General features: G+C 42.2%; 2 protein-coding genes across 9 annotated transcripts in view; one reads left to right on the plus strand and one right to left on the minus strand.

The window, feature by feature from the left end:
* TTI1 (TELO2 interacting protein 1) overlaps positions 1–6025 on the minus strand; it is a 41770-nt gene extending 35745 nt beyond the window's left edge. For all 4 annotated transcript variants that reach the window (XR_014073675.1, XR_014073674.1, XM_081558814.1 and 1 more), the window contains exon 1: positions 5982–6025. The gene's annotated coding sequence lies outside the window, so the exon portion shown is untranslated. The remainder of the gene's footprint in view (positions 1–5981) is intronic.
* Positions 6026–6318: 293 nt separating this feature from the next.
* Positions 6319–24258, plus strand: part of RPRD1B (regulation of nuclear pre-mRNA domain containing 1B) — a 56774-nt gene continuing 38834 nt past the window's right edge. For 4 of the 5 annotated variants that reach the window (XM_081558819.1, XM_081558815.1, XM_081558817.1 and 1 more), the window contains exons 1-3: positions 6319–6675; positions 11715–11844; positions 19455–19588. In XM_081558819.1, the coding sequence (XP_081414945.1) occupies positions 6525–6675; positions 11715–11844; positions 19455–19588 (415 nt within the window). In that variant the 5' untranslated portion in view covers positions 6319–6524. Of the gene's footprint in view, positions 6676–11714; positions 11845–19454; positions 19589–20974; positions 20991–24258 lie in introns of all 5 variants that reach the window. The other variant, XM_081558818.1, reaches the window with a different exon arrangement.

Here is a 24258-nt window from a genome sequence, read left to right on the forward strand (position 1 = left end):
CATACCATACAGCCAAAAAGCCAGAAATAAAGAGAAAAATCTTAAAAATAATACAGCGGTAGAAGTGACAGATAACTTCTCTAAAGAAATGATGAAATCCACAAAACAACAGAATGACATCTCTAAAGTGATGAAAAAAAGTAACTGCCAACCTTGAATTTTACACTCTACAAAAATATCTTTCAAAATTGAAGGCAAAATGCAAGACAATAATGCACAAAAGGTGCATGAATGGTGGAAAGGAGTTAAGGATATTAAGAGTCTAGTAGTACCAGGAAGTGGTAAAAAAAAAAAAAATCTGTATTAGCTAACATGTCAAGAATGCATGTTGAACTCTGTAAATTCCAAAAGAACTGTAAAAGAATATGTTCCTCAGGAATTTTTCGGTAGAATTGATCCTGTTAGGAGACTGTTTATCTTAAAAGCTGGTCCCTTCGCTGAGGCTATTAATTTTTTGAAAACTTGATGCTATTTCAGCTGAAAAAAATTGGCAAGACTATTTAAAAAATTGAGGGAAGCCATTTAAGAAATTGAAAAGTAATCGCAAACAACATTGGGTAGTTGTGACTTTCAGTTCTGTATCAGTTGAATTTTTGTGCTCTTTTCCCTGTGTACGTGGTGGTTCTATTTTTCTCCAATAAAACTTTTTATTTAAAAAAAAAAAAGAATATGTTCCTAACAAGTTCAGAGAGCAGTAAAAATGGGATAATAAATTCATTATTGTTCAGTCACTCAGTTGCGTCCAACTCTTTGTGAACCCATGGACTACAGCACACCAGGCTTCCCTGTCCATCACCATCTCCTGGCGTTTGCTCAAACTGATGTCCATTGAGTCGATGATGCCATCCAGCCATCTCATCATCTGTCACCCCCTTCTCCTCCTGCCCTCAATCTTTCCTAGCAACAGAGTCTTTTCCAGTGAGTCAGCTGTTTGCATCACCTGGCCAAAGTATTGGAGCTTCAGCATCAGTCCTTTTGATGAATATTCAGGGTTGATTTCCTTTAGGACTGACGGGTTTGATCTCCTTGATGTCCAAGGGACTCTCAAGAGTCTTCTCTAGCACCACAGTTTGAAAGTATCAATTCTTTGGGGCTCAGCCTTCTTTATGGTCCAACTCTCACAACCATACATGACCACTGGAAAGACCATAGCCTTGATTCATGGAGCCTTCTTCCATGTCTGGTTCTACAGGGAGGGAGCACAGCTTCACCCATTAGCATAAAATTGGATTAAAGATTTACTGAGCAAGGCCCTGACCGCCAGAGCAAGACCTAGCTTCCCCTACAGCTAGTCCCTCCCATCAGAAGCTTGCACAAGCCTCTTATCCTTATCCATCAGAGGGAAGACAGAATGAAAATCACAATCACAGAAAACTAACCAAAATGATCACAGGGATCACAGCCTTGTATAACTCAATGAAACTATGAACCATGCAACGCAGGGCCATCAAAGACAGATGGGTCATGGTGGAGTGTTCTGACAAAACGTGGTCCATTGGAGAAGGGGATGGCAAACCACTTCAGTATTCTTGCCTTGAGAACCCCATGAATAGTATGAAAAGAGATAATAAATATTTTTTATTAATCCAAAGGAAGGTGAAAAAAAGGAAGCAAAACAAGTGAGTCAAACAGAAGACAAATACTTAATAAGATGGTAGACAGAAGCCCAAAAGAAACACTGATTACGTTAATCCTGAATTTCTCTACAGTGGCTCTACTGACATTTTTGAGCTGGATAATTTACTGGTAGAGGACTGGTCTGTGCACTGGCAGATGTTGAGCGGCATCTTTGGCCCCATCCCCAACATGCCAGGAGCACTCCCCTAAGAGTACCAACCAAAAACATCTCCAGATAGTGCCAAATGTCCTGTGGAGGGTAAAAATCACTCTGGCTGAGAACCACTGGTACAGAGTCAACACAATCCCAACCCAAACACAGTAGCATTTTTGTAGAAAGTTACAAGATGATTCTAAAATTGATATGGGAATACAAACCACCTATAATAGCTAAGATAATCTTGAAGAGGAATTAAATTGGTAAATTACACTACCTGATTTCAAGATTTACTGTAAAGATACGATAATTAAAGCCAGTGTGTTATTGGCAAAAAGAAAGACAAACAAATTGATGGAACAGAATAGAGTCCAGAAATAACCCCCACACATAGAGACTTAACCCCCTCAACAGAGACTCCACATGTAGGCTCACATATGTGACAAAGGAGACAGTGAAATAAACCTGGAAAGAACAGGTCTTGATTACATCTCATACTAGATTTAAATGTGAAATGTCAAATAATAAATCTTTCTAAAGAAAACAAAGAAAATCTTTGTAATGTTGGAGTAGCCAAAGATTTCTTAAACAGGACACAGAAAGAGCTAACCATAGAAAAAAATTGATAAGTTGCATTATGTTAAAATTAAGAACTTTTGTTCATCAAAAGACACCATTAAGAGGGTGAAGACAACCCATAAAGTGAGGAAAGATATCTGATATGTCTGACAACACAATCATATTTATAATAAAGATTTTCTATAAATTAAGGAAAAGACAATCCAGCAGAAACATAGAAAAGGACTTGAACAAGCATACCACAATAGAGGATATCTAGATGGCCAATAAACATATGAAAAGATATTAACAGATATTAACATCATTAGTACGGAAAATGCAATATAAAACCACAACAAAACACCATTACACAACAACTAGAAGGGCTAAACTGAAATAAAGGGGGGAAAAAAGAAAATACTAGGTGTCGGCAAGGATATGAAGCAACTAGAACTCTCATTCAGTGCTGGTAAGAGTATAACTGGTACTACTACTTTGGAAAATACTTAGGCAGTATCTATTATTCTAAAGATAAACATACATACACACTATGATCTAGTAATTACATTCTTTGATAAATATACCCAACAGAAATGCATACAATAGATGTGTTCTGGAATATACTATCCACAATTGCCTCCGCATTAAAAACTACTGCACATCTATAGTAGAATGGATAAATAGTAGTATATTCTCCCAATGGGATACTGTACAGATGAAGATTTACCACAACTGGAGATCTTCAAAGAATGGGTTATGGGTTCAGAAATACATAAACCAGCTTTCTGTAAGGAAGAAAGTATAACAAATTGCTACTATGGCATGACTATAAAAGGTACTCATATATGACACCTTTATGGAATGGCCATGAAATCACACCTGTGTGACAATCTGTCAATTACAGAAGAAACTGTTGAGAGATTTAGAAGCTTAGGTGTCCTAGATTCTATTCCTATAAAATGCAACCCTGATTATTTAAAGTGGCACTGCAAAGTCTAACGTTTATATAACTTACAGCAAGAGGCATTCTGGCCCAGAAAGTGATACTGGGATGAGGCACTCAGAACAAGCTGATTCTCTGGGTGAGCAGAGAAGACAACCCCGAGTTCAGCTGTGGCAGAGAGTGACTGAATAAACCAGTTCTTGACTCTAATCTTTTCCAAGTTCAGTGGAGCCCTACTGGGTTGTGGAAAGCAGTCCCTGGGGAGGTGTTGGACTAGAACTACAATCAGTGTTTGAATGAACCCATTTCCCTGGCAACCTCTCCCCCTCCTCCCCATCTCTTTCTGCTTTGTCACAGGCATGGGCGATGTAAGACCTCTGTGCCATGGAGTACAGGTGCGGAAGACAAATGGGACACTCTGTATAGGATAAGGTGCTATACTTTTGTTGTTGTTGTTTAGTTGCTAAGTCGTGTCCCACTCTTTTGTGATCCCATGGACTGTAGCCCCCCAGGCTCCTCTGTCCATAGGATTTCCCAGGCAAGAATACAGGAGTGGGTTGCCATTTGCTTCTCCAGGGCATCTTCCGGACCGAGGGATCCAACCCGTCTCTTGCCTTGGCAGGCAGATTCTTTACCACTGAGTTACCAGGGAAACTCCCCCTCATCCCTCTTACCCTCCTTTATTTTTATTCAAGGCACTTACAACTTTTGGGCTCATTTTACACACGCCTATGTTTATCTTCCTGTGCAGAAGATAAGCTGCCAAGGACAAAGATTCAGTCTGTTTGCACCATTCTGAATAGTGCTTCAGACTTAGGCTCTCAAAAATTACTGGCTGAAAGAATAAATAAACCCCTGGCTTGAGAGTGAAGAATCTGTGACAAGATAACCTCAGTTTGATTCCCAGTTCTGTTGTTTTTTGTGTCCAAGTGACACTGAACAGATTGCTCATCCATGTTTAATGTTTTCTCATATATCAAATAGTGATAACCCACACCCCATAGGACTGTCGTTAATGATTAAATAAAAGAATGTATGTAAGATGCTTAATACACAGTAACTTGGTATAAAAGTGCTCACTATATGACACTGTTACTTAACACAGAAAGATGGCCTAGATTTGGGGCTTCCCGGGTAGCTCAGCTGGTAAAGAATCTGCCTGCAATGCAGGAGACCCTGGTTTGATTCCTGGCTTGGGAAGATCTGCTGGAGAAGGGACAGGCTACCCACTCCAGAATTCTTGGGCTTTCCTGGTGGCTCAGCTGATAAAGAATCCATCTGCAATGCGGGAGACCTGGGTTTGGTCCCTGGGTTGGGAAGATCCCCTAGAGAAGGGAACGGCTACCCATTCCAGTATTCTGGCCTGGAGAATTCCATGGACTGTATAGTCTATGGGGTCGAAAAGAGTTGGACACAACTGAGCAACTGGAGTCAAAGGCCCTAGGTTATAATTATGACTGGATATTGACTGTGATTTTAGGCTTTTCACCTCTTTGATATTGATTCACTCAATCAGCTATGAATACGGTGTTAGGGTAAAAAAGATAGGTAGGGTCCCTTCCCTGTAATCTTAGATATGTGATCTTAGGTAGGTCACCTAAACTTTCTCAGCCTCAGTTTCTTCATTTGCCAAATGGGAATACATAAGACCATCTCATAGCTTTGTTGCGATGATTAAATGAGTCACTGTGTGAAAACACTGCGTCTAGCTCACAGCAGAAGCTCATTATGTTGCCTATGATTATCACAATTCCAGTCTGGAGGAGAAGTAAAAGCAGCTAAGCAAAAAACAGGGCAGTAAGAGCAAAAACAGGCATCGACTATAATAGAGCAGAGTCTCCTAAGTGGAATCTGCCCCAACTGGTCGGTTCTGCTATGATCGAGACATTTAAAAATTCTGTTATGTCTACAATAACCTAACTCCCTACCACCTCCCCATAGCAGTTAAAAGGACAAATTTCTCTGCTGATTTGATAACTGAAATTTATAACTTTTTTGAAATAGGAAAAGGGTACAGAGTATTTCTGTTTCTGAAAACAGAGTGTCAAATAGTGTTTCTTAAAGGAGGTTAACGAACCCACTGACTTCCTTATCCACCCACAAAGTGAACATATGGTACTTAAATTTGAGCAACAGTCAAATGGACCCCCCCAGAGGGCAGCCTGTAATTCCCCGAATAGCAGCAAGATCCCCTGGAGTAGGAAACGGCAAACCCACTCCAGTATTCTTGCTTGGAAAATCCCGTGGATAGAGGAGCCTGGCACTCGGCAGTCCATGGGGCTGCAAAGAGTCAAACACTAGTGAGCACGCACGCAGGCACGCACAACAACCAAGGGCACAAAGGTGTGTTTTACAGCGGTGCTGTCACAAACTCAACATCGGAACCGGCCCCTAAGGGTGGTTCTGGAGGTGGAGTGGGAGCCCACCACATGGGGGGGCGTCACCTCTGGAGAAAGAAGAGCAAAAGCCAAGGTGTGGAGGCAGAAAAAGTGCACGTGGGTGGCTTGGCAGAACCAAAAAAAAAGCTTTTCGTGGTGGGAGGTCAGAAAGCAGGAGGAAGAGTGTGGCTGCGGCCTGCCAGGTGAGGGAGAAAGGCCCCGTTCCACTCCCAGGTTATGACCTCTCAGCCTCATCGTCTCCCTGGGATTCCCCTCTAAGGGCTCGCGCTTGCCGGGCTACCTCCTGCTCGCGCCACTCTTCCCTTACCTCGTCTTCCAGCCTTTCCCTCACTCTCCCGCCTCCTCCGCCGCGCCGGAAGTGACGAGTAATTCGCGCACCGCCCAGCGCCAGAAAGGTTCTGCGGGAGCGGGAGAAAGGGGTCCGATGAGACTCACTGCGCCGGCGTGCGGGCGCGAGCGGTCAAAGCGCCTTCCGGAGGCCGTCGAAGTGCGCTCTTTTCCCGGTCTGCCGCTGTTGGAGAACTCAAGAGCGAGATCCAAAGAGGCCTTCAGCACTGGGGTGTTTTCTACACTCTGACTCCCCCAACCCCGGTGCCCCACCACTTCTGCCCTTGCCCTTTGACCCTGCTCTCGCGGCGGGGTGAGAGGTCGGTGGCCATCTTGTGGCGGCGGTGCGGGTGGCTGTTACTGCGGAGACCCATCACCTCCCCCGCCGGGCCCCCCCCGGCCGTCTGTCAGTCCGTAAAGAGTCCCGCAGGCGGGTGGAGTGAGGCCCCGGCCTCGTGCCGTCACTCTTCCCGCCGCACTGGGCGGCCTAGGCCGCTCCCTGCCGGGCCTCACCGCCGCCACCATGTCCTCCTTCTCCGAGTCGGCGCTGGAGAAGAAGCTCTCGGAGCTGAGCAACTCTCAGCAGAGCGTGCAGACCCTCTCCTTGTGGCTCATCCACCACCGCAAGCACGCGGGACCCATCGTCTCAGTGTGGCACCGCGAGCTCCGCAAAGGTAAACATCCCCTCCATCCCCGTCCGGTCCTTCCCCGGTAGCCCTTGTCCGCACCCACTCCCGCGGCCCCTCTAGCTTCTTAGCTGAGCCTTGGCTTTCCAGGCCCGGGCCTCTGATCAGTTGCGCTTGCTTAGGTTGGAGACAGCGTTATCCTCATTTCTCGGAGAAGGAAACCGAGGCCTCGGAAGGTTTAAGGTGCTTGTCTGAAGTTCCATGAACCGGGGCTCAGGACTCTCAGCTCATCCAGCCGTTTTCCCCCTCCGGCTTCTTCTGACACTTGTGACTATTATTCTCTCGGCCCCGTTGTGCGCCTGGTGGAGGGTACAGGCCCTGGCCTGTTCTGTGCCAGGCGCTGGCTGCGGATTTGAAGTAAGATTGCCCAGATCGAGCCCTGGCTCAGCCACTTTTACTAGCTGAGTGATATCGGGCAAGTTTCTTCTAAGCCTCTGTTTTCTCATCTGTCAAACGAAAATGAGGAGAGTTGGCCCTTACAGAGTCTTTATTCTGTGCCAGTCAGTATGCTGGCATCTTTCGTACATCCTTGCACTCAGTGCTCAGCACTGTCCTGGGGAGTGGGTATAGTTACTGCCATTACAGAGAAATTAAGAGGCCACTCCACCTAGACCTAGCCTCTCAGACTCCTCTTCTCAGGCAGCTCTACCCTGCTCAGGATCTGGCCGCCATTGATTGAGCTCAACCTGTCATGTGCCAGGCACTGGGTTGGGTGCTTGAAAGTCTCTCGGCCCCAGAGGCCAACTAACTGGAATCTAAGCCCGACTTTGTCATTTACTGAGCCCTGGCAGCTTAACTTCTCTGTTCCTCAGTTTCCTGATTTGTAAAATGGAGATGATGATAAGTGATACTTATGGTGCGTTTGTTCTGTGCCAAGTGCAGTACTGATCTCTTTACACACATGTCATTTTTTTTTAATTCTCAGAGTTCTGTGAAGTAGGAACTTGGCAGGTGAGAAAAAAGGCTCCAAGGGCCTGTGGTGAAGAGTAATCAGGCTAATCCACATGAACGTCTAGCATGGTGTCAGGCACAGTGTAGGCATTGGATAGATGCGGTGAGGGGGGATACTGGTGACTCCGTGTACAGCATGGTCTTCGCCACAGTTGCTTTCAGGTGGGGAAAGATGGGCACCTACGTAGCTGTCTCATGCCCTGGTGAATTTCAGAGCAAAAAGCCGAGGAAATGAAGCTTAGTGCTGTTTTGGACAGCCTGTGCGTGGTAGACCTTTTGTAGCATAGGAAGTAACTTTACATGTGTCCTCTGCTCTCTGTGAGCTCAGGATGTCACTCTGTTTTGCAGATGAGGGAACCTGTGAGCCTTGGATAACAACAGATTGGCAGGCACCAAAATCCGGGATTCTTTTGGGAGACCCAGTTCTAGTCCTCGGGAAGAGACCCCCCCCCCCGTCCCCCGCCACAAATATCATGTGCTGTACCGAGATGTTGGGGGGCTGTCCCTCTCATCCTGCTAGGTAGTTGGAGAATAGAGTCTGGAGCTCCCAGAACCTCATTCATGTACCCCACTGTGCCACTCAGATATTATTTCCATCATCTGAGATGTGGGGAGAAAATTTGAATTGCCTCTATAGGATCCTTTTTAGTAGGATTGCAGAGGCATGTCAAAATCCATCTCGAATGTCACTTCTTTTGTAACGCCATCTTGATTCCCCACCTCACCATATTTGAGTTATCGAGAGTAACAAATTAGAGTTCTTTTGTTTATGAAGCTCCTTAAACCCTAATCTCATATAATGGAACCTTATGTTGTAAGTAGGTCAGCATTATTATCCCTGTTTTATAGATGAAAAGATAAAGATATGAAGAGATTAAGTGCTTTGTTAAGGGTTATCCAGTTGGAACATGAGCTTTCTGTGATGAAAGAAATGTTTTCCATTTGCTATCCAATAAGGTAGCCTCTTGCCATGAGCACTCAAAATGCGTGACTAAGGAAGTTTCAAATAAATACAATGGAAAATTCAGATCCTGAGTTTTGTTAGACACAAAGCAAATATTCATAGCCTCATGTGGCTAGTGGCTACCATATTGGACAGTATAGAACTAGAGGCTGGTCTTCCAAGCCTTAGGATACAGTTTTCTAATACCCAAGCTTCCTTCATGAATTGAAAATGCCTCTACACTAGAGTGGAAAAGGATTTTGTGCCCTAACGTTCAAATTGACTAGTCCTTTAGGTTCTAGCCCACCCTGAGTCTTTAAAAGTGGGCATTTCTGTCTGTAGTCATTTCTTTAAGACACTCACAGATCCGTCTTTTTGCCTCCAAATATTTATGAGACTTTAAAATTTTTCCTTTTACTACTTGAATACTATTTCTATTCCTGCTGTGTTATTTTCTTTCCATTTCCTAGAAATAATTCTTAATTTATCCCTTTGGAGTCTGTTCTAGGTAGACCGTCTCCCTTTATTTTTGAAACAATTTTGTGTAAGATACTCTGTGTTGTTATTTAGTTGCAAAGTTATGTCCCACTCTTTTGCAACCCCATGGACTGTAGCCTGCCAGGCTCCTCTGTCCATGGGATTTCCCAGGCAGGAATACTGGAGTGATTTGCCATTTCCTTCTCCAGGGAAAATGCTCTTAGATGAACATTTTTCAGTAGTGTTTTGTACCTTAGCCTGAATGCAGGTAAATAGACCTTTAAAAAAAAAAGTTAGTTTTCCTAGATGTCAAAACCAGCCAAACAAGTGAAAAATTTTGGACAGCCAGTTACTTAAACCCTGCTCAATAACTGTTTCAACCAATTTGGAATGGGCTTCTGTAGGGAGTGAAAGAATTGTACTGACATATTGGAAAGACACCTGAACAAGTGAGTTATCACCCTGGGCTGGAGTAGACAGTGTGTGTGTGTGTGTGTGTGTGTGTGTGTGTGTGTGTGTTCGTTCTAGGGTTTTGGGGGGGGAGGGGCGGTGGTTTGGGGGGGGCGGCGGTGGTTTGTTCTCGTTTGTTTCGGCTGTGGCTTGTGGGATGTTAGTTCCCTGACCCAGGGTAGAACCAGGCCCTAGGCAGTGAACCCTAAGAGTCCTAACCACTGGACCACCAGGGAATTTGGTCTGAGGGTTTGTTATATTGCCTTTGCACACATGGTGCTAATGTTGACTTTCAGGACATTGAATGTGGGAGGAATGAAGTTTTACCCTAAACAAATTCCCATTGCTAAGTTTGAGGATGATGAGAATTAATTGGCATCACAGATGGTCTCTTATCTTCTTAGCTATCATATTTGTAATAGTACACAATGTATCCGGTCTTGAATGGCCTAATAGACATTTTACAATATGGATTCTGGGCTTTTTTGTTTTTGACATAAAGTATATCAAATTTGTAAACCTTCGCTTAGTCCGATTTGCTTTGTTTAAGTTCTGTTTTACTTCTGAATCTTCAACTTTCATGGTGTTGTTAACGTGATAGTTTAATTTGCTGCAGTATCCTAGAACAAGGTTTGCTTTGCAACAGTGGCACATTGAAACTATTGACGCTTATGTTCTGCTTTTGAATAATCATTAGAACAGTTAAAGATAGCTCCAGGTTTTCAATATTCTCATCAGTTGGCCGTCTAAACTAGGTTATTACCAGAAGGTTAATACAGTTCAGTGTATCCATGTTTAATTTTATGAGCACTTATTTAAGTCATAAGTTTAACTATAACGTGCCTTAAAAATCTTGTTTTTACCTGAGTTATTCTCCTGTACTACATTTTAAAATGTCAGATCTTATGCCTGCTGTGTCAGAATTTATGCATGCTGTGTGCATTTCAAAAGAAACAGAAATGGTTTCTCAGAGCAAGGAATAAGGACTAGTAATTCAGGGTGTAAAGTTTGACATAGGACTTGCTTGAGTTTTTCGGGCACTTTGATGTTGAAGAAAACTTTATGTTTTGAACTGATGGTGTTACTATTTATTTCTTACAAAAGAAAACTGGGACCAAAAATGATATTGATGTAACTCCATGGTTGAAAAGTTATGTGCAAAGAAGCCGGGAAATTCAATATGTTCCCCTAAGCAACTGTAACTCAGACATATTGCATGAGATTTTTATGGTTAAATATATGATGCCATGTAGAATAATAGAGACTGCTGCATTTAGAAGGTATAAGAGAGAATTTTTGTGGGAGCCATAATTTTGCATATCCACATTTCAGACCTGTGTAAATTTTCACTGATTATGTAGCATTAATATGTATTTTTATTTAAGATAAATATCCACGGGTACATCTAGAAATTCCTCTGGATTGTAGAGTTGGTATCATTGACTGATTATGGTTATTGAACTGTTGAAAAAGAAATTCTTGGTCCAGGAGCATAAATTACAAGAATCTATTTTAAAATTGAAACGTAACTCAGTCTTTCATTCTGTGATATTTGATAATCAACAATGAGTTAGAAATGTTTATCTTTGCAACAGAATAAATGAAAATCTTGCTTTGGAGATCCAATCAATCCATCCTAAAAGAGATCAATCCTGGGTGTTCATTGGAAGGTCTGATGTTGAAGCTGAAACTCCAATACTTTGGGCACCTCATGTGAAGGGTTGACTCATTGGAAAAGACCCTAATGCTGGGTAGGATTGGGGGCGGGAGGAGAAGGGGACGACAGAGGATGAGATGGTTGGATGGCATCACCGACTCAATGGACATGGGTTTGGGTAGACTCTGGGAGTTGGTGATGGACAGAGAGGCCTGGCGTGCTGCAATTCATGGGGTCGCAAAGAGTCGGACACGACTGAGCGACTGAACTGAACTGGAGAATATTGACTGCTTATCCTTTAGGAATCTTCTTTGATTATCTTCATTTTTATTGCCAATTAATTACACTGATTAAAACAACACCAAAATTAAGATGGCTTTTCTTGTTGCCTGTTTTTTCAAAAGTGTATTCTCAGTCCTATTTTACTAGACACACCTCAGTCTAGACCTCAAGTGGATTCTTAGTATTCTTTAGAAGTAGTGCAAGGCAAAAGAATGGTGGGTTGAGAATTTCCTTGGTGTATGCTAAATTATCTTTTCTTTTTTCCAGCCAAGTCAAATAGAAAGCTTACTTTTCTATACTTAGCCAACGATGTCATTCAAAACAGTAAAAGGAAAGGACCTGAATTCACGAGGGAATTTGAATCTGTCCTTGTGGATGCTTTTTCTCATGTTGCCAGGTATGTTTTATTTTTAAATGCATTACTTTTTCCCTTTTGTTCTTTTTTTGTGATACCCTTTGTAACTCAGCAACTTCATACTTAAAAGAGATGTGTTTTATAGAGAGTGTTGGAGAGACCAAATTGTGGTTTTATATTTTGCCTGGGCGCTTGAGAACTATCTCAGACACGTAAATATTTTGTTGTATTGAAGGGATTCAGTCTAGCGCTTGAAGCACATCTTTTCTCCTAGATGTACTCACTATTGAATTTATTTCTAGAATATGGTATTTTCCTTGGTTTGGCTGAGTTACCTCATTAGCTTATGGTCAAAAAACAAAGCTAAATTGTACAAGGGAACTTTCCAGTAACGAAACCATGCTATTTAGCAAGAAATTAGTTGCTTGTGCCTTTGTTTTTATTTACTTCCTTCTGGGTGTCTGGATGTCTAACTTACTAAAAATAGTAGTCATTATTGTAACTGCAAAGATAGTAATTATTAGTGTGAAAAGTTTCTCTGGCTCTATCGTATTAAGTCTCTACCACTGTTGTGTTTTGTGACAGAGTATGGGAGTGTAGGGCATACATATAGCTGAGATCATGGAAATTATACATGTCATTAAAAGTTTTACGAATCATTTTTATTCATTTAAAAGCAAACTGCTTTTGACACTTAGCTGCCTAGAAGAAGCAAAGAAAAACTACTTTTCACTAGAATGTTACTAAGTAAACGTATGAAAGTAAACATCTTTGCCAAAGGAAACTGGCAGTGAGGAGACTAGTGGGTTAAACAAAAACTGTTCTAGGGTCTAGAGTGTAAGTGAAAGACCTTAAGTGTGGAAATAAGTTTGCCATTCCATGAAAGATTTGGAAAGTTTGAAAGAATGAGAAATTCAAAACATTTTTAAGAGATGACATCTAGCTTTATAGAGATGGAAACAAAATATTTGTTCATCAAGTGACTTTTTTTGCGAACATGGCTACTGAAAAAGCAGAGTGTGTTAGGAACTTGAAAACATACGGAATCCTCATAACAGTGAATAAACTTAGAACAGACTACTAGAATAGCCGTCTGAAATTGGAGAGAGGCAGTTTCTTTGTTTGAGGAGATTTAGTTCACAGTTTCTTAGATGTGGGCAGTAGCTCTACCTCCAACCCTGTCTGAGTGGCATTGGATGTGTTACTTAGCTTTTTGAACCCGAGTTTCATAATTGGTTAAAAGGGGATATCACCACCTAACTCCTTAGAGTTGTGAGGTTAAAGTAAAACAACAGTCCTTGCTCATTCATGGGAGTGTACTAAATTATAAACTCTGTGAAGAGGACTGTTTCTTTTTTGTTCTTTGCTGTGTTCCAGGCACCTAGTGCAGTGTCTGGCATAGAGCTACTGGCGTACATAGCTTAGGTAACACCATTTAGTCTTGATGTCAGTGGTGTCTCAAGAGCTGAGCAACATTGTTGCACAGCCTTGGCACAGAGTAGGGATACAGTAAATAGTCACTGAATAAGTTTAACTAATTTAGAGTATAGGAAATTGACTAAAATAATTCCTACAGGGATAACACACATTTTCCCTTAAACATTGAACAGTAATCATTAGCTGCCCCCAAATCAGAAAAGGATAAGTAGGAAAGGGGTGGGAGAAGAGGGATGAGCAATACCAAGATTAAAAATTCCTTTTCTTCTTGGTTTCATCTTAAAACCTATCTAGGAGACATTGTAAACATGTCTTGGCAAATTCCATGGCATCGTGGGGAAAATAGGCCTGATCCTAAAAAAAATAAAATAGGCCTGTTACCTTTCCTCTTTGCATTATTCTAGTTCTTTTAAGGTTCTGTTTGGATATTATTTCCAAGATCCCCACGTTTCTAAGTTCCCTCCCTACTCCCACCCCCATTATTAGGATAGTAAGCCCAGCCACTCCACTGTGATCCTGAGGCACCTTATCAACAATGAGAAATGCTCTCTGTATTGTTTTTTTGTGGCCAATTAATGAACAAAGATAGACCTATTAATATTGACTAGAATTGATTAGGAATCTCTTTATGATAATTTCCTACTTCCTCCTTCAAACCCCCTGCCACCTGGAGGGTGGGGAGGGAAACCTCTCAAGTCAGGGAAAGCTTGCCAAGCTTGTAAGTAAATAAATGTTAGTCGATTAGTTGTGTCCGACTCTCCTTGATCCCTTGGATTGTAGCGCCCCAGGCTCCTCTGTCCATGGACTTCCAGGCAAGAATACTGGAGTGGGTTGCCATTCTCTTCTCCAGGGGATCTTCCCCACCCAGGGACTGAACCTGGGTGTCCTGCTTTGCAGGCAGATTCTTTACCATACAAGCTACAAGGCGGAACCCAAGCACCTGGAAGTAGATATAATTTGAAAAGCAGTTTAAGTAACCAGAGAGGTAGGCAAGTGACAGTCACATATGCCCTGTAAGCCTTGGGAGAGTGTTAGGATTTTGTCCTGATGGGATGTCAGTGAGGGATTTTAAGCAGAGGAATGATGTATTCCAATTACTTTTGTTCTAGGATCCCTCCACTTTGGGGTGGAGAATGAATTAAAGGGCAGGGACATGGGCATGGAGGATGTTGCACTTGCATGGGCTAGAGATGGCACTGGCTAGGACTCAGAAGTGGTGAGAAGATTACAGTTTTATTGAATGTGTATGGATAGATTTGTGGGGCCCATTCCCGTGTAAAATCGATAAGATTTGTGGGAATTAAGTGGGAGCTGGTAGTGAGGGGAAAGAGAAGTCAAAGAGTGTGTAATTCTAGGTTCTTGACATGAGTATATGGATGACTGGATGGCCCTGCTTACTGTGAGGGAGATTGGGGTAAAGAATTGGTAGAGGAAATCAGGAATTTTGTTTTGGCTATAGTAAGTTTGAGATGGCTAATAGATATTCCAAGAGGTGATGCCAGATAGGTGGATGGATGAAATAGTTGGAAGCTCAGTAGGAAATTAATTTCTGGAGACATGAATTTGGAATTATCCCCCTATACCTATATATTTCCTGTTATAACAGTCATTGGTCCCCAAGACCACTTGCAGGTTTGGTGACTTGCTAGGAGGACTCACCAGACTCGGTGTGTAGTTGTGTTCATGGCTGTGATTTATTACAGTGAAAGGATATAAAGCACAATTAGCAGAGGGAAAAGATGCAAGGGGTGCAGTCCAGAGGAGACCAGGCATAAGCTCCCAGGAGTCCATTGGTGGTGGAGTCCCACGCAACATACTCAATTCCTCCCACTTTGAGTTGTGACGGCACATGCCAAGTGTTGTCTACCTGGGGGGCCCATTAGAGATTTAGTACCTAGGGGTTTTGTTGGGGTTGATCACAGGTACTCTTGACCAAAATTCTAGACTCCCAGAAGAAAAGCAGGTATTCAGCATAAAACCATACTGTTTGTACAGTTCAAGCACAGTAAACTGCCCTCATCCGTTAGGACGTGATGGGACCATATCTGAAACCCAAGTTCCCAGATGCCAGTCAAGGGCCAGCCCTGTGAGCAGTCCTTTCTCAGGGCAGCAGTCTCAGGCCTGCCGTGTTAACTCTCTTCTCAGTTCAGTTCAGCCGCTCAGTCATGTCAGACTCTTTGCGACCCCATGAACTGCATGGATGCCAGGCTTCCCTATCCATCACGTTTTCTGCACAATTGCAAAGGACTGTTTCTGCTCTGCCCTTACATGAGGTGCTTTTGGAAGTGCTGAGGGTACTTAGAATTTGTGTCCTGAGTAGGCCCGCCATTGGCCTACTGTGCATGGGATAAGAGGGAAACACACGAGCTGCAGTGGGTGTACCAAGGAAGGCAGTGCCCTTAGAACTGCAGAGGAAGACCGGTAACCTGGCTTGGCGGGCCCTCAGGTATCCAGCTGACACTTCAATCAGCAGTCCCACATGGGTATAATACATACTTTTCACTTTTTAGATCAGATTTTCAGTGGTTGAATTTATAATTAATTAGAATTAAGATACATACTAAGTTGTGTTCCACAAAATAAGTTATATATATACTTGTCTCTCAGTTTATTCATTGATAGACGGCAAGGGGTTTTTTGGTGTTTTTTCACTTAAATATCTGTAATTAGAATGGAATTAGTACAACTTGAAAAGATAGCTCCTCCTGTCATAAAATGATTTTATTGCTTTGGTTGTATCCAGTTCAGGTGCTAAAGTGACTTCCATTTCATTGGAGCTACTTATAGCAAAGCCCCATCTGTAAAAAAAAGATTGCTTGACTGTTGTGTCTCTGTCTTTGGACCTTAGGTGGCAAAACTTTGTTTTACTATGGTGCTCAAGGAATCAGTCTATCATGGTTAATTAGTTCACTCATTAAACTTTAGTGCCCTTTTGGCTTTAGCCTTTAGTGGTGAATGCCTTTTGAAAATCTTTTGGTGATAACAGATTTGAGCATCAGTATCCACTGTCCAATAGTGAGACTGCAGCTGCCTACTATCAGTCTTAATGGAGCACCGACCCACCAGCCGCAGGAATGGTGGGTGGTGTTTGGGTAGGTGTCCTTCACAATCCTTTCAACTAAATCCTTGACAGGAATTTGTTGTCATGATTGGTTTCTCTTTTAAGAAAATTTGCAGACAACGGATTTTATTTATTTGTTTAATTTTAAAACTACATATATTTATTTATTTGGCTGTGAGCTGTCTTCATTGCATCAGTAGGATCTTTCCTTGTGGTGCATAGTCTCTAGTTGCGGCATGCAGCCTTAGTTGCCCCTTGGCATGTGGGATCTTAGTTCCCCTACCAGAGATCGAACCCACATCCCCTGCATTGTAAGGCAGACTCTTAACCACTGGACCTCCAGGGAAGCCCCAAGAGAATAGATGTCATGTTAAAATACTAACCAGTTAAACTCTGGTTAGTTGTGGTTTTGTTGTTACAATAGTTAAAATGATTTTATTTTTCTAAAGCCTACATTTGATCACATTTAGGGACTTTGTTGCCTCCAGGATAAAGGCCATAACGACTTAACAACGAAATAAGGTCCTGTATGATCTCAGGCCACTCTGTCTCTATCCCTCCAGTTTCTTCTGCTGTTTCCACACACTCCCTATACACTTCAGCTTCCTGAATTACTCACAGCTTCCTGTTCTTCACCTTGTTCCATTTTGGGGGTACCATTCAAGCTAGTGGAGATAGCATGAACACAGTCACATTCACCAGTGGCAGCAAAGTGCTGAGAAGAAAATATGGTTGAGCGTTCTAGAATGTGAAGGTATGGAGAGGTGGGGTGCTGCTGTATCAAGCCCTAGAGGTGAGGACCTAGACCTTGTTCAGTGTATTCCCAGCACAATATTTCATAAACCCCAATGAATGAGTAGATGAATATTTAATTGAATTGACATCTGACATGAATGACCTTCATGTCGTAAAATGGTCTTTGAAAGCTAACTAATTGTCTGGCCTACTGAAACCTATCTAAAATTTTATTAAAAACATTGCAATTCAGCATTTGTTGTGCTTATTCTTGGCATATAGCAGTGGGAGGGAAGACACATCCCTGCCCTTGTGAAAATTACATTCGAATGGAAAGAGTATAAACAACAGGGAAACTGTACATACAGCACATCCAAATATTAAATAGTGTGGAGAAAAATTAAGCAGGAGTAAGGAGTGTACTTGTAAATAGGAAGATTAGGAAAGGATTCGTTGGAAAGGTGTTGTGTGAACAGACCCACCTGAAGGAGGAGAGCAGAGGGGCATTGCTGGGCCTCAGTCATGTCGGGTAATGTGGTTCCAGGTGAAGTGCAAAGGCCCTGAGGCAGGAGGGCCAGGGAGCTGTTGGGGAGGGATGGGAGGGTGAGGACAGGAGGTGAGGTCAGGGAAATGATGGGCTGGGCTGAGAAGGGGTTTGTCGGCCTTATTAGGCCTTTCACTTTTCTTCTGAGGGAGAATGGGAAGAACTGTTGAAAGTTTGCAGAAAGAAAGTGATGTGAACTGCCTTCACAAGACATTTAGGATTGGAGTTTTAAAACTTGGAAATAGATGATTGGAGGACAGGCTGGAAGCAGGGAGACTAGTAATGAGACTGCTGTAGTCATTAGACAAGAAATGGTGGTGACTTGGACCAGGCTGATAGCAGAGAAAGAGAAGTAATTTGTTTCTAGATGTATTTTGAAGATAGAGATGTTTTTATTATAAATATCAAGGTCATATCTTTAAGTTTTATAAGCTATCAGTGGAAAGTTTCCCTCCCCTTTCCTCATACTGACCTCTGACTTAAAAAAAAAAAAGGCTGAACAAAAGAATAATTAATTTTGCATGTATCCTGATTTAGTTAGTACTTTGACTCCCCAGTTTAGCGAAACTTGCCACTAATAATTTGTAAGTAATACAGTCTGACCAGATGAGGCCAAAACCTCGGCTCATCTTTTAAGTTTTAAAAGTGTTGTCAGGGCTGGTGGTGGGTGAAATTCCCACCTAAGTTGAACTTGGTATGGAGGGCTTCCCTGGTGGCTCGGTTGGTCAAGAATCTGCCTGCAATGCAGGACTTCCCAACTTCCCTGAGTTGGGAATACCCCCTGGAGGAGGGCATGGCAACCCACTCCAGTATCCTTACCTGGAGAATCCCCCTGGACAGAGGAGCCTGGGGGGGCTACCATCCATGGGGTCGCAGAGTCAGACAGGACTGAGTGACTTTCACTCACCACTTTTTGAGGTTCCTGTTAAAGCTATTGACTTAGGTGCTAAGATGTCGAGGTATCTCTTCTTGTGTAAAGGCCCTCAGTGCTTCACAGCACAGAACAATGACGCAGCGGATGGTGAGAGGATTTGTTTTCCTTTCAAAAAGTCTTCCCCCCATGCTTCCACTTGCTGTCTGACACTTTATGGTAAACAACTATCTAATGCTGAGTGTGAGCTATGGTCATTACCCTGAAAAATGGTCTGTTTTAAGAAGAGTAATATGTCAAGAATAAAACTATCTAGCTTCTTTCATTCAGATATAAATAACAAGAACTGTATGTTCTAAGATTATCTGCTCAACACCTTTGTGTGAACCTGGAAGGTAGACCTAGCAAGGAATGAAAATAATTATGAAGTAGTGAGTATAAAGTTGAGATTAGTCTTGACATATATATGTGTGCAATTGTATTTGTGCATGCTAGAGGTGTTGGTGTGTTAGTACTGATGAGTTGTTACAAATGTATTCCCCATTTTAAACATTTGATTTTAATCGTTTTTTTTCTCATCCTAAAAAGTTTTGGCCTGCTTTAATTTTCCAGCTGTGTGTCTGGCACTAGATTTAAGTTAGTGCATTCTAAAAAGAAAGCTGTCACAATTGATATGATTGGGTTTTGATAATTTTCTGTCAGTGAAAATGAGCCTTTGGCTTTTGCCCTATTTGCCTTTCAAAGAGGATAAAAGACACAGATTACTTTGGTAACATAATACCTCTCTCTTCCCTACACACCACAGGAAGAATATAATTTCTGGTGAAGTTTTGAGTATCCATTAATTACAGTATGTACTTTACTCTTTCTTCTGTTTTTAAATATGTAAATCATGTAGTCAGTTGTGGGTGTTTTCTGTTTGTTTTTTTTTTTTAAGTAAATCTGTCCTAATTAAAAATAAAAAATCTTAAGCTTGTATATATCTTTTCATCTTTTCTGGGCAGAGAGGCAGATGAAGGCTGTAAAAAACCTTTAGAAAGATTGCTGAACATCTGGCAAGAAAGAAGTGTGTATGGCGGCGAGTTCATCCAGCAGCTGAAGCTGTCTATGGAGGACTCCAAGAGCCCTCCCCCCAAAGGTAGAGACATCACCACATGCTTACAGCTCTTGGTCTTTGCCTACTTTCGAATCAAATATGAAAAGCTTCAGTGGGGGTTGCTGTGAACCACCAGCGATTGTATGATTCTTCAGAGAGAGATGATCATAAATGATGGTGAGAATTTATGTAGTGCTTGCAGCGTGTAAGCCTGGTTCTAGTATTCATGTTATTCATCATCTCGTACCCTGCCTTTTGCTCACTGTTCTCCTTGGTTCGCTCCTGCCTTTCTGAGACTTTCCTTGCACAAGGGAAAGGAACAACAAACTTGTTTAGAGTTCTAGGGAACTAGGAAGTACCCTGGGTAAGATTTTGTCCTAGCTTTGCCGTTAACTGCTATAAGCTCTTGAATAAGTCCTTTAGCCCTTTTGGAACTCAGTTTCATTAAATATTCATGTGGTTTGGGGACGTACTTTTGATGGGTGTCAGCTGTCATCAAAAATTAGTTTTGGTCTTTACTGAACCAAGAATATCCTCAGGTAATCTGTACATGCATGTATGTGAATTTTGCTGAGTCCTTCTTAAAAGCTATGTTGTTTTTTCTTTTGAAGAGGAGTAAGATCAAACATTGTGTGGTTCTTTGGCTTCTGGTTAGTTGTGATTGAATTCTGGTTGGCACAGCTCTGACGTGACTGCATATATACCCATTGCCTGGAGGATCAAGTCTGAGTCCTGGCATGGTGTTCTCTTTATCATGTGAGCTAGTCTACTTTTCCAGATTCTTCTCCCGTTTCCTCACATGTACCATATTCTTTGGCCATTCGTAACAATTTCCCCTCTGGATGCTCTGTGGTTCCCCTTCCTTTGCATCTGCTGTTACCTCTGCCTAAAATGTCTTTCTGCCCCTTGTACGTGGTGAACCTACTCTTCAAGAATGCTACTCTCATTCTGACATCTTTGCCAGCTTGTCTGGGCACATGTAGCCAATTCCCTCCTTGTTCCTCTGTTACTTTGTACATGCATCTGCAATAGAATTTAACCATGATTAGCATACGTGATGATATAATTCATTTAGCAACTCTTTATTGTATACCTTTCATGATCCCTTCCAGATCTGAGTTTATATGTGTTTTAAGGTAGAGTAACTTTCCTGTGAAACTAGAAGTTAGAGGCTTGCTAAGAATGGCGTAAGTGCTTTCAGACTGCAGATCATTGTTGTTTCACTTGGAGTTGACAGAAGACAATTTTGGGGTCACTCTGAAAAGCAAGATATTTCCTACTTTGGATTCTGGCCGTGTTTGTGTTGTGTCCTTTGGAGGTGTTCTGGACAGCGTTGGGGAATTATCCAGCATTCTTTTCTCTCCTCTGACTTCAAGTTCATTGGTAAACAGTGCTGATTTCTTAAAAACACCTTTGGGCAAGTAGGAGAGCTCTGAAAGATGATGTTTGAAGCCAAGTGTTGAATTTCAATTCAGCAAACATTTGCCAGACATATGCTATGAGTAAACAGCTCTGCTAGACAGTATAGGAAAGAGCAGAGAGTAGTGAGAAATAGTTCTACACTCAGGGAGCAGTCAGACTAACTGGGGGATTGGTGGTGGCAGTAGGTTTGAAAATAGCTCCATGAGGTTTCTGATTTTTTTTTTTTTCCCAAGTGTCTAGACATTAACAATAGAGGCAGTATTCCTTTACTGTGGAGGATGATGCTGATCCAAAGATAATTTCTCTTTCTCTAGTTTGTAAGATGAAAACACGTATCAAAAGGTTCCAATGTGTGTATTCGTCTCAGCTAACTCACTGTCTTCTCACTGTCTTTTTCAGACTTCAGTTACCAGAATATTTTACACAGTCCTTTCAGAATGTTGATGAGTTTTTCCAGAAGCTTATTTCCAAATTTAAATAGCCCATTTATATTGCAGTGTTAATTCATAAGTAATTCTTTGTCTGCAGACAGCTTTATAGAGTTTACCCTTGGAATAAAAATTTTCCTGTGGAACTTTGGCAGTTCTAATCTTTTAGAATGTGTGAGTTTAGGAATTTTTAGAACTGGACTTTTCTTGAATTTATATACCTGTGATAGCTTAGGGTGATCTCCGAAGAAGATTTAGCTACAAGACCAGCTAATCTTGAGTAATCTTGATCACTCGAGCGCTTTTGTGTAGCAGAGTTTTATTAAAGTAAGACAAGGGACAGAGAAAGCGTCTGACATAGACATCAGAAGGGGGATGAGAGTGCCCCCCTTGCTAGTGTTAGCAAGGGAGTTTCATACTTTTTAATTATTACAATAAATCAAAAGAATGTCTCAAGTTTGTGAAAATTTTAGCAGGCCCCCTCCCACAATTTACATTTTAAGATAACAGGATTAGCCAGAAGGTTTTCAGGAAGGAGAAACTGTCCTCAAGCAGGATATGTTGTTGTTATATAATCCTTAGTAGAGTTTAAACTGAGTTGTTCGTTGTGTAATTATTAGTTCTGGGCTTAAAGAAAAAAACGTTCTATGTGACTAGGATTAAGGAATGCAGAGAAAAAAAAGATGTTTGTTCCTTCCTCCTCTTTGAGAATTCCAGACCCCTATCTCCTCCTCAAGAACCCCAGACCCTTCTCTCCTCGGGGACCCCTGGACTTCTTATCAACCTGCCTAGGAATTGACTCTCTCGCCTGTCTCCCAGGTACAGGACCCAGGGATTCTAAAGTTGTCTCTCTGTTCTTGGGAATACTCAAGCCGTTGCTTGTCTGGGTGGAACTTCATCATCTACTTGAGTCCCTCATAAATCACACAGTATCCAATAGTTGTAGACTTTGGAAAGAAAGGGAGATACAAAGGAAGTAGCATTTATTCAGCTCCAGTCTCTCTGCTGGCTTCTTTTCCTGTTAATTTATTTTAGGTACTTAAGGATATATATTTGGTTTTGTACTTTAGATGACAGTATTAAAACTCGAAAGGATAGAGTAATTTTGTCCAAGTAAATGCAATTGATAAGTAGGTCTAAACGTATTTTCTTCACACCATAACTTTTCCTTGCAAGCACATGGATTCAGTAGACTTGAATTAGGGTATGAATTCAGGAGTAGGTCACTCAACTTCCCTGGACCTTTAGTATAGTTGAGCTATTCAGGGCAAGGGTTTGAAAGCAAACTTCCAGAGTATGAATCCTGGCTCTGTCACTTGCAAGTTGCGTGACCTTGGGCCTGGCCTTTGACCTCTCTGAGCCCAGGTCCCTCACTGTACAGTGTGGCTATTAATAGTAGTACCTCATAGGCTTGTGTGAGGATTACTTGAGATCATGTAGGTATGAAGTTATTAATGTGATCACATGACTTCTTTGTGGCACACCCCCCCCCCCCCCCCCCAGTTCTAATATCTAATATTCTGAGTTTCTAAATACAAGCCAATAGCAAAAGTAGCAAGAGTCTTGTTAGTATTTTCAGTCCCTGGGCTTTTGTGCAAGGCTGGAAAGCATGGTGGTTCAGAGCACACACTCTAGGCTTAGCTTCCTGGGTTCGGGTCTGGACCTGGCAGTTCAGTCCAGTGAGATGAGATGGGTCGGGTGCTTTCAGAACTGTGCCTTGAGTATCAGCCCTTGGTTTGCTGCACATCTCTTTATCCCCACAAGTAGAAGTTAATGTGCTTTTAAAAGAAAACTCCCTTATTTTGCAGGGAGGGAACAAAGAATGAGGGAGCTGTTAGAAATAGTATTTTCTAATTCTTTTTTCATTATAAAAGTAATATAAAATCGGTGGGTTTTTTTTCTTTCTTTCTTTCTTTTTTTTAATCTTAGAAATTTTTAGATCTTTAGATCTTTAGAAGGTCCAGCTTTTTGGGTAGATGACTGCATTTTCTAATGCGATTGGGGACCCTTCGGGCTAACTTTTTGCCTTAGAATTAGTTTTAGTGTTGGAAAGTCTATCATAGTCAGGTCTCTAAGAAGCATACCACAAACCCTTTGGTCACCAGAGCATTTGATGGTTAGCTGAGTGCAGGGCCCCCTGGAGACACGGGACTGAGTTGGAGGATAGAACAGAGGGTGTGCAAGATGAGGACAGAAGGAACTTGGCCCCCGAGGTGTTTGCCCTGCCTATGAACAGAGTGAGTGAGGGCGTGAAAGGGCGATGAGTGGAGCTGCGGTGGTCAGAGCCGAATGGATAGCGGAAGGTGCCTGATCTGAAATCCACACAGGAACGGGCCTGGCAGATGCCTGGGTCGTTTTAATGGCTGTGTGACTCGATTGAGGATTCTGGGCTTCCTCACTGCTAACTTTGCACATGAGCAGAGGAGAGTCCGGTTCGTGTAAAGCACAGCGGGAATGGTCATTTGTGGCACAGCACCGGGGCTTTCCAAGCACTGTGCTTCCTCTGCCCTCCAGAGGTTTCAGGCACAGATGTGTTGACACTTTCCTGAGCATCGTAGGGGTGTAAAGGAATAAGGTACTGAAGCTTTGTATCAACGGCCATCCAAAGAAGCAGGGCCAAGTGCTTTCAAAGAGAGGCCCATGGGGTTAGAGGGAGACGGTGACAGTTGAAAGGGAGAGCTGAGAGTGATGCTGCCACTCCCATTCATTACCAAGTAGACTGAATCTTGGTAGCCTTTCCAGGGTCTTGAATAGAGGCCTGATGGGGCGAGAGCTCACCTTTATTTATTTTATTTTATTTTATTTTTTTCAGCTTTATTTAGTAAGAGAGAGATTATAGTCCATGTTGGAGAAGGAGTGATT

This window comes from Giraffa tippelskirchi, chromosome 13 (assembly GCF_054371585.1).
Source record: "Giraffa tippelskirchi isolate mGirTip1 chromosome 13, T2T-mGirTip1v1.2.pri, whole genome shotgun sequence".
Lineage (NCBI taxonomy): Eukaryota > Metazoa > Chordata > Mammalia > Artiodactyla > Giraffidae > Giraffa > Giraffa tippelskirchi.